The sequence below is a fragment of the Dipteris shenzhenensis genome, chromosome 7 (assembly GCF_047967505.1).
Source record: "Dipteris shenzhenensis isolate YYH24624 ecotype China chromosome 7, Dip_SZ_1.0, whole genome shotgun sequence".
NCBI lineage: Eukaryota > Viridiplantae > Streptophyta > Polypodiopsida > Gleicheniales > Dipteridaceae > Dipteris > Dipteris shenzhenensis.
Window position 1 is genome coordinate 19,707,509 of NC_141602.1, and position 10,258 is coordinate 19,717,766.

Genomic DNA, 10,258 nt, shown 5'->3' on the forward strand with positions numbered 1-10,258 from the left:
AGTATTAATAAGGAGATACCTGAGCGGGTGAGTGCTAAGGTGCCAAGGTGCTTGGCATTGCATTTAAAGGCGAGGCATGATAATTTGGACAAAAAGCAAAGGACAAGCCCGAGAAGGAGGACGACAACGCTAATCGCAGAAGGAGCCATGGCAAAAAAGATAGAGTTTATTCATGTAGTTGGAGAGTCCAAATAGAAAATAGTGCAAAAACAAGGAATAGCGCCAGAGAAGGAGGAAAACAAGGTGAAGGTGACCATCCATCACTCGTGAATTTAAGGCTGCTATTCTGAGAGACGCTTGTGTTACGATTAGAGGTGTCGAGACGATGCTTTGGTTTACAGTTGCAACCGCTCATTCTGTACCCTATCATCCCTCATCTGAACGTGATGAGTCTTTCAAAAAGTATATACCCCGTAACCCGTTCATAGGGGTTGGCATGCTAGAACTCGATGGTGCCTTTGGTCATCGGCTATGGCATCGACTTGCTCGTCCTAGGAGGAAGACAAAATATAATTACATTGTCGCTTAACGCAAAATAATAAACATCCCCAGATTTAAGGACAAAAGCCGCTTCTTCTTAATTTGCAATAAGTAAGTTACGACTCCAAATTTCCACTAGGTCCAACTCACCTTGTCGTTGAGTCTCATTGTATCCTCCTGCAACATCGGTGAAGACAATTAGTTTAGTTGGAATTCACCAGGATCAAATGACGGAAAAGCTGTTGCTCATGGGCGTTGATGAAAAGTTTTAAATAAATGAGTGAGCAAGGAGTATTATGCTCCAGAACTCGGCCGAAGCACAATTTCACATCATTGAAATCATAGGGCTTCATGATCCGATCCATGCTCTTCTCACATTAGCTCTTTTTGTCATGGGCGATGCAAAAAAGGAGTTGGTGGACTGGATTTAAGGGACTTGGCTTGTCATTGTGAGAAATGGTTGCTACTACTAGAGCTACTGGACTACCTCCATGATCCGTTAGTATCGTGCTTTTCCAACACGACCACTACTTGCACTCGCAAGAAGGGAACGCTTAAACACACATGACACTTGCTTGGACTTACTATTGCATGCTTAGTTTATAGTCAGGTATTTCTCTTTCTTGACTTTCAAAACTTAGAGATTTCATATTCTTCAATTTTCTTCCATCTCCGTGAGTCACGTGTAACGAATATGAGCCCCTAGATTGATTTTAGCCCTTACAAATATGAGGCCTTAGATTGATTTTAATTAATGTCAATCATGAAGTTTTATTTAAATAGCGTTAAAAACTGGGGGGTAAAAGCATATTTATGCTTTGTAAGCGCAAAAAAGCAAAAAGCATACAATTCTGAATCGACTTATTATAAATTTCTTAATTCATTGAGTCTTTCCCCTTAGGAGGCCTATTCAAAATCTGCTAAATCGAGATTCCACGAGGAGCGGTTTATAGAAGGCAAAGGTTCAAAATTTCCAAGCATCCGTTTTCCCCTAAGTCATCTTTGCAAAACCCATCTGGGTTTTGATGTCTGTCCTGACCTCTTACCTCACAGCTGAATACAAACAACGCCCATCATCGATTCCCAGTTCCAACCATGCCTGTGGATCTGCCTTCTTCAGCTGCCGACATTGAAACTCTCATCACTTCTGCCGCTACATCCAGAGCTTCTTACATCAGACATGAGTCCGGGTATGCTTTCCATTCTCACCTCCAAGAATGCAAATTCCGAGCACGGTTAGGTCAACCTTAAGTGTTGGACAATGCTAGCTTCATAATCGCCTCCTTTAAGAATTGAAGGACAGTAACTTTAAAACATTTACGAAGAGCACACCATTGGTGCTCGTTAGTCAGGGTACCTACTTTTCTTACGGGGTTGAATACAGTGACTGCTCTTCTTTCTTTTCTGGGTCGCTTTTCATGAAGATAAGGATGTGCTTTTCTCTCCACTGCAACAAGTCTAATTTTATAATGCGGGCTTATATGCTGCTTGGAAGAACTGAATCTTCTCCTTTTTTCGTTGGCCCACGTATCTACAACTAGTAGATTTCTGGTTGAGTATGCAAGTTTAACCATTTCAGTAATTTCCTTTACTTTTCCTTCCCCTGTTTATCTTCCTGCTACATCTCCTTCCCTTCTACAAGTTGTTTCAATGTTGTTTCTTGGTCGGGTTACACCGACCAGCAGGTCGGCCAGTCGGTCTGCATAAGCAGGCTGACCAGCAAGGGGGGATCCCCTTATAAGTCCTTGTCTTCTCATATTGCAAATGAGGGTGTTGAAACTTGAACCCCACCACTTAGTCATAAGCCTCATAAATAGCCACAACGCAAGCTTCAGTCACTTCAACCACTTAACAATACTTAGAAATAAACTTTAACAACAACAACATCAACAACAATGGGGAGGCTAGAATGCCCATGCTCAGTGAAAATAGTACACAATATACCCATTGGTCCCAAATGCCTTGGTGCCCTTTTCGGTATTTATTTAATGCTTTTGAATGGAAATGCTTTACACTAGGGGCTCACCCCTACAGTGTTCCTCTCTGCAAATCCTCTGAGTATCTTTTGGGTATCTAATGTAAGTGCACCACTAGGATCCAACCGGCAAGGCAATCTTAGGCATCCACTTTTGACCTAACGCAACTGAAGGGGATCTAAGCATCCAAACCACTAGCAAACTGTGTTCAAGCAGCCTCAAGGCTTTCACTGTTGGAAAGGTCACCTCCCCATCTGTAAGCCCCCATATGAGGAGAGCATGGGGGAGGGAGACCTAGGGCAGAATGTGCCCAAAGAGAGATTACCTGGATGTGTGGATCTGGGACAGATCTGGAGCATTCATGATTGGTGGGGTATCCCAAGGATGAAAGGCTGCATCAGGAGCAGCTCATGTGCAGGAAGATGGCGGGGACACAGTGCCTTGGATCAGGCCTGGCATGAGGCACTCAGTGGACTGCAGCAGGACTCTATGGAAGGCACAATGACATCAGCAATGTACGGAACTGTACAGCGCTGTAGAAGGGCATGGCAGAGGCGCTTGCATGACAGGGTCCTTGGCAAAGACTATGGGCAGGTCTATGGCCTGCAAGAAGGGCTGGCAGGTGGCAGGACAGCAGCAGCAAAGGGGCTGGACCCTGCCTGGAACAAGGGCCAGCAAAGGGCCTTAAATAGGGCTAGAAAGGCAGCCAACCAGCCAACCAACTGGTCGGTTGGTTAGGGTTGCTACAGACCAGCCAGTCAGCCCATTTAGGGCTGGCTGGTCGGTTGGTTCAAGGGGGGCCTTGGGCCCTATAAAAGGAGAGGCCTCAGGCCTCATTTCAGCAGATCCAGCTTTGGCAGACTTCAGGAGCAGACTGGAGCAGCGGAACAGCAACACTAGGGCCTACATCCAGGAGGACCAGAAGGAGCTGTGTACTGCAGACAGTTCGAGGAAGGGCTGCACCCTTGGCTGTCTTCTAGGGCAGCAAGGTGCTGAGATCTTTATCCAGCCTAGCAGCACTTCAGGGAGCAGGAAGGAGCAGCAGAGCAGCAGCAGTTGGGCCTATGACCAGGAGGTGAACTGTGCTGAGGTGCTGCAGACTTAGCTCAGGGAGAGGCTGAACCTAGACTGTCTTCTAGGGCAGAAGGTTGCTGAGATCATCATCACTTACAGCAGCAGATCCAGAGCAGAAAGGAGCAGCAGGTAGCCACCCTCTGGACCTACTTTCAGGAGGATAGAGAGGTGCTAGCAGGGCTGTAGACTTAGCCAGGAAGCTGCCCACCTAGGCTGGTTCCCAGACAGCAAGGTGGAGAGGATCATTCTAGACGGAAAGTCTACTCACGCTCGAGGTGGAGCACGCGGACTCTAGTCTAGAGATAGCCAGCAGATAGGAGGACTTTTGTGGTAAGATCAAAGGACCACACCATTGGTGGGACTCTGGATTTGTCTATTTTGTATTGTGTCCATATTTGTGGATGGAAATATATTATTTGGTGGTTTCTCTATCTAGTTTGGTTCATTGTCTATTGATGAGTCTGCACACCTATTGAATGCACATAAGTAAAGAAGTTTGTGATTCCACACCCACACCGCACACTGTGTGAGCTCTTGGGCATTATTTCTGCTGCGTGTACCCTCTGTTGGGTATTTTCTAACATTCACATGCATCCACACTGTCCTTAAGCCTTTCCCTAGGAACACCCTTGCCTCTGGGTGCTTATCAGAACTTGTAGGGGTCTTGGAAGGATTTCAAACAATAGACAAACACTGCAAATAACTTCAAATCAAGAGCGAACAATCAAATACAATACTAGTACCAATGTTCGTATATGTGGCAGAGGAGCGAGCTCTTTCCTTGTGCCTATCCTTTGTCCAGGCTCTTGTAGGGTGCAGAAAGCTTCCAGCCACTAGGAGAAGAGAAAAGTGAAGTAAGAGAGAGCGTAAGGGAGGCAAGAAAGAGTTGTAGAGGTTTTGGGCAAGAAATCTACCTCGAATAGTTCCCAAAATGCCTGCCTTGGAGATAAATTGCCTCGAGATCTGTGCCTCAATTGCAAATACCTCAAAAATCTTGCCCTATTGTCTGTACAACTGCCTCGAAAAGCGCGTCCAAGTGTTTGCACAGCTGTTTGGAAGGCGTGCCTTAGGTCCGTACAGATCCGTACTGCTGTATGGCCTGCAATAAATGCAACGTACGGCTGCCTTGGGATTCGCGCCTGCAGCCGGGTTGCTTTGGGTGTGTGTAGGAGCTGGGGAAGGAGTCAGAGCAGCAGCAACTGAGGGTTCAGAGTAGCAAATGCAGCAGCCCAAGCCAGAAAGAGGGTCGAATTTGCTAGGAGAGCTTCTTCGAGGTCTAAATTCAGCGGCCCAAGCCAGAAAGAGGGTCAAATTTGCTAGGAGAGCTTCTTCTAGGTCTGGAATGCTCCAGGAGGGTGACGGGAAAGAGATGGTAGGTTGTAGAAGGGCATGCACCTGCATGCATGACAAATGGCTATTAAAGTCCTAACCCACTTGATCGAGGACAACGTTGGTTGTCCTTGGGCCCAACTTTTACACATGAGAGTGTTTGGATGCCTTGCACATGCACATGTTCTGTCTCAGCTATGACATAAGCTTGAGCACAAGGTAGTTAAATGCCTTGTAATTGGTTACTTGCTCCCTTGCACTTGCATTTTTTCTCCCCTGCTTCCACACAATCCAACACCGAGTGACAAAAAGGGACGGCTGATTAAAAACAAACTGGATAGCTATAGAAATTGTCCTCAAGGGTGTGGGAGATGAGGGTTGGTGTGCTGGAGCAAGGGACAGCTTGCTCTAAAACCAAATGTGAGAGTTCGAGATGGAGAGACCTCAAAAACGTGGAGCTGAACTGAAATGAGATTGCAAGAATGAAGTACAAGAGGGCTGTCAACATGACCAAACCCAAAATAGTACAACCCTAGCGCGAGCCTTGGGTGAGTCAAAACTGACTGTACTACTAATTGAACCACAAACTATGGTTAGGGGGGAAGCCTTAGAAGGAAAAAGTGCCCATAATCCTTCTAATTAATTAATACATCGGCCACTGCATTAAATATTACAATATCTCCAACATCTATGTGACTTATCAGGATAGTTTATTTTGTGGAAGTGCTAATGTGCGTGCAATGATGTGTTGTATGTCAAGGTAGCAGGATTGCTATTCATGCTTATTGCTTAGTTCCATGTCTCTCCATATTTGGCTTTGTTATGAATACTAAGTGGATGTATTTCAATAGTTGTGATTCGCACCCTACTTTTGGCTCCTGATGAAGTGAACAGGGATGTAGTCCAATCCTGCTGTATGGATGCCGAAGTATATAGTGACAGCTTTAGTGAACTCTTGTGAAGCCAAGTCTGCTGGTTTGCTGGGACTGCCATGGGATGTTTCTCATTTTTAATTAAAATTTATGTATGTCTTTTACACCCATAACAGCTGCCAAACAAGACATGCCTTATCTTTGCACCTTTTTCTGTACTTTAACTCAGCATAGGAAATTAAATACACATCAGCTGTTGCTTCTTCTATAAAATGGTAGGCTAAATTACTTTCATCAGGGTCAAAGCATGATCTTGCACTTTAGTGAATGATATCCTAATATTTTTCAAGTGGATATGTTGCAATTCAATGCCATCAGCAGTTTATCTCAAAGCCTCAATGGGAATTCATGCCTTGTGGTTGGATTAGCTATCTAGGCCTAATTGGCAGACTGTAGCTTTATATTTAACTATGCTTATACACTTAAGTAATCATTGGTTGATTTCCTCTCCAATCCAGAACAATCACGTTGGCAGCTGTTCGGCGATTGTTAGAAGAAGACCTTGGCTTAGATCAATTTGTGCTTGATCCTCACAAGGCCTTGATCAGAAAGCTTGTGGATGAGGTAATGATCTACACTATGAATTCTTCTCAAAGATCTCTTACTTGCCTTTATTTCTTCTGCCATACTGTACAATTGTGGAGGTAATGCACATAATGAACAGTACTGCTTCATTGGTGAAGCAGCAGTTAAGTGTGGGGCTGTTTTTGCAAGCTTGTGGAAGTATATGCTGTTTTTGAGATATACAGTCATTTCTAACATAATGTAGGTCACTCTTTTTTAGTCTTCATGTGTGTGTACATAATTTATTGGGCTATTGACTGTTATATGGTTTATCTGGACCCCAGATACTTTTGGATTCAGAAGGTGCTCATGAGGGAAAGAAGGAGAATGTAAACGAACAACAGGGTGATTTTATCTCAAGTGAAGTACCAGAAACAAAAAAGCTTAAGAAAACCTCTCGCAAAAAGATTAGACAGGAAAACGAGACTGGAGATGATGAGGAAGAGCACAAATCTGGAGATTCACACGAGGTGGATCGTCATACGGAAGCTGCAAAGGAAAAGAAACAAAAGATGGAGAGCAAACAAAAAGTCCAGAAAAGCTTGAAAGTTGAGGAAGAGCTGAGTGAAGAGGAAAATGGAAGTCATCCTGAAGTTTCTGATGATAGGAGCGATGTGTCTGAAGGAAGCAAGCCTCAAAAGGTACATTTCAAAAGTTTATTTGCCCTTGGTATGGGTTCTCCATTAAAAGTGATTCATTTTAGCTGGTTTATTATTATTATTTGGCTTAAAAGCAACAGTTGCTGATGCAGGCACCCTCAAAAGTTGTTGGTAAGTCAGCAAATGACAAGGAAATTGAACGTCTGAAGAAAGTTATTAAAGCTTGTGGGTTGAAGTAAGTTCAATTGTTCTGGACCCAAAAGGTGCTTGTATCACGATTACGAGTGCACATATACTATTGCTCTTGCGTGTCAGTCCTAGGACTGAATTAAGAAGTTTTTACCCAACATTCTTACCTGTGTGCTCTGTTTCTGATAGTGTTCCACCGTCCATTTACAAAAAATCAAAGCAAGTACCAGATAGTAAACGTGTGTTCTTTCTCATAAAGGAGCTGGAAGGAATTTTAAATCGGCAAGGTCTTCCAGCAAACCCCACAGATAAAGGTATTGGAGCTCTTAACATTCTGAAGCCAGAGATTGTTTCTTTGCACCACGATAGCATGTTATGATCTATATAGATTTGCACTAAATTAACTTCTTTTTTGGGGTGGAAGGAATTGTTTTTATTATAAAGAGGATCCTGAAAACAACACGGGAAAACTACAGACCATTAAAGGACTCTACTTACAATTAGCCATCCCTTCTTGGAGATAACATATCCAAACTCCACAGATATGTGTGTGTGTGTCTCTCTCTCTCTCTATATATATATCTATCTATCTATCTACACACACACACACACATAGCTGGGCCCTTGCATAGAAGTAGCTTGAACAAGCACAAAATGAAAGTGTTTAGACTTCACAAGCAGTTGTAGCTTGAATGAAGAGATTTTGGACTACCTTTTGATTAGCCTTCTCCTTTAGTGCTAGCCTTCATCATGGCTGAGTCTGCCCTTCACCTCCGGAGTGCCGACAGAAACTCAGTACGAAGACTTTGTATAAATGGATGCTCAAGTATGTGTGGGTGTGTGGATTTGTATATGTGAGAGCATATTTTTATACTATGGTCTACACCCACTGTTGGGCGCTGATGACGTCAGTGGGGATGTCATAGTAGCTAGTCCCTGCTATGCATGATGGAGTTTATGGTTTTCAACCTTGTGAGTGACTATCATGAGATTGAAACTGCACTATGTTGTGTTTTTAGAGGATGAGTTTGGGAATGTTCCTGGATTCATCTAGGTATATGAACAAGCACAACAGAGAACTTAGGTTTTCATGTCTGGTCAGTCTGAAGAGAATATAGTCAGCCACACATAGGCCCATGCAGAATCTTTGAAATTAGGATAGAAATAGATGAGGTGTCATTATGTCATATCTATCGTGGTGCTAACTGTGTAATACTGGCTTCCCCCCCCAATCGATTTTAATCCTGGTATGGTATGAATACTGACATTGTGATGACATTTACACATGGGAGCTTCCTGACGTCTGTGTACATTACAAGAGAGAACCGCATGGTGTTCTCTGTTTGAGTTTGTGGGTCTGATTCTACCTCATCTTGAAGTTTGTCGGCAGTATGTCTATTCTCTGCCATTACACCAGGTCTTGAGCAAATTTACACTCATGCAATAAGTAGAATTAAGATAGAGTAGTTCATATAATTGGAAACAGCGTAGCTGCTGCATGAACATTATTGCAGAATTGAATACAATGGAAAACTATAGGCTTATCTCTGTTGGAGTTCGTGGGTTTCCTTTTGCTTCTTTTTCAAAGCAATAATGCAATAAATAAACATTAAGGATGGGGTAGCTTGGATTATTGAAGCAAACTTTGTGTGTGTGTGTGTGCGCACGCACGCGCTTAAATTTGCATTACAAATTAGAGCAGCAATGCATTCGTCTCATTGTATTAATTGTTTTCTACGTAACGATGTCGATTGTTCAATTTGGATTTCATGAGTAGTTGCAGTGGTGTTGCTGAGCAGATATCTGTGTGTGAATGTTTGCAATTCAGAGATCAAGGCAGCAAAAAGGAGAATAGAAAGGGCCAAGGATCTAGAAGGCATAGACTCAACAAACATCATAAATGAACCCAGGGGAAGAAGAAGCACTTCACAAATGTTTGCCCCCCCCATTTATAAGGCTCCTGTTGAGGAGCACAAAGATGAGGAAAATGTCAATGCCTCTGAAGGTATCTATAGCGCGCATTGTATTGTCTATTTTAAAGAGGCACCATTTGGTGCCATGTGAAGCTACTACCTAATTAAAATTTGATCTCATGTTTTGTTCCAGATGGCGTAGAAAGTCTCTCAGAGGCAGACGGGAGCGATTAGTGATAGTTTTGGATGTTTGAAGCTGAAGGTACCTTGGTTTCTATATTTGGCTCGCTTTACTGCCAGGTACAAGTCCTCGTCAACTTATTGTCACTGAAAGCTTTGTTCCCTAGTGTAAATGTTGGTTGTCGACCAGAAGATGAAGCTCAAACAATCCGACCAAAGATAACAGCTGAAAGTTGGGTCTTTCTTTGCACAGAAACGCTCAGGGGGGCAGGATGATTGTATTTCTTTGTGACTTGAAGCCAATGATTTGTCTGGAAGTCACTAAATTCATCACTTATTAGAACTGAGGCTGCACTTGTGAGAACAGACCTCCCCCCCCATTCATGATTACTTACAAAACATCACCTTGGTCGTATATACGTGATCAATCTGTAGTCATCTTTTCCATTACTAACAAATCTGCTTGATGTTACATGAGATCAGTTTAAATGCCAACTGTGGAGTGATCATTAACTTGTCGAGCTGAGTCTAGGCTACCTGGGCCACTGTCTGTGGATGACCAAGTTGAAAATGCTGTGGAAAATGGCAGGGCTTGGCTTTCTTTTGTATCAAACTTTTGTTTGTGAAACTTGCTACTGGTAATGGCAGGAATTCTTGTTCTTTTGTGACATTCTGTCACGTGGGATAAGTGCATCTTTTTTGTCCTTCTCGTTTTTGAAAAGAAAATTCTTTGTTTGCACGATGAAACCATGATTAGGTTTGTCTTAATGAAAAAGTGGAGAGACACCCCCAGGGGATCTGTGTATGTTAGTGGCAACCTTCTGACGAGCCAATTCAGAGCTTGCTTATTTGCTGAAAAGACTATTCTTCTAGGAATTGTAAAGAAACAATCGACAGGTGGACGGCACTACCAAAGAAAACATGCACAACAGGCCAACTGTGTATCACTACTATTCACTAGGAGATCCTGCATGGGTTGCCAATGTCAAGAAAGGCCTGCTCTGCGAATTTGCAGATAAGGA

At 43.2% G+C, this 10,258-nt stretch overlaps 1 protein-coding gene across 3 annotated transcripts; it reads left to right on the forward strand.

Moving 5' to 3' along the window:
• The first annotated feature begins 1,375 nt into the window (after window positions 1-1,375).
• On the forward strand, window positions 1,376-9,874 carry LOC147900063 (uncharacterized). 3 transcript variants are annotated; one of them, XR_015541328.1, is made up of 8 exons: window positions 1,376-1,670; window positions 6,250-6,355; window positions 6,640-6,996; window positions 7,095-7,189; window positions 7,333-7,457; window positions 8,972-9,148; window positions 9,250-9,356; window positions 9,490-9,873. XR_015541328.1 is itself a non-coding variant. In XM_087377299.1 (7 exons), exons 1-7 carry the CDS (start codon window positions 1,576-1,578, stop codon window positions 9,288-9,290), a joined length of 996 nt encoding a protein of 331 aa, XP_087233425.1. In that variant the 5' UTR covers window positions 1,376-1,575; the 3' UTR covers window positions 9,291-9,874. The 3 variants fall into 3 exon arrangements, 2 of the variants coding, with proteins under 2 accessions (XP_087233425.1, XP_087233426.1); XM_087377299.1 differs by having other exon boundaries at window positions 9,250-9,874; XM_087377300.1 differs by having other exon boundaries at window positions 7,107-7,189; window positions 9,250-9,872.
• The last annotated feature ends 384 nt before the right edge of the window (window positions 9,875-10,258 follow it).

Excerpts from the sequence above, each read along its gene's own strand:
- LOC147900063 (XM_087377299.1), top strand. The coding sequence starts at position 1,576 with ATGCCTGTGGATCTGCCTTCTTCAGCTGCCGACATTGAAACTCTCATC. Across the intron at positions 1,671-6,249 it reads TACATCAGACATGAGTCCGG|AACAATCACGTTGGCAGCTG; the intron begins GTATGCTTTCCA and ends TCTCCAATCCAG. Across the intron at positions 9,149-9,249 it reads AAATGTCAATGCCTCTGAAG|ATGGCGTAGAAAGTCTCTCA; the intron begins GTATCTATAGCG and ends GTTTTGTTCCAG.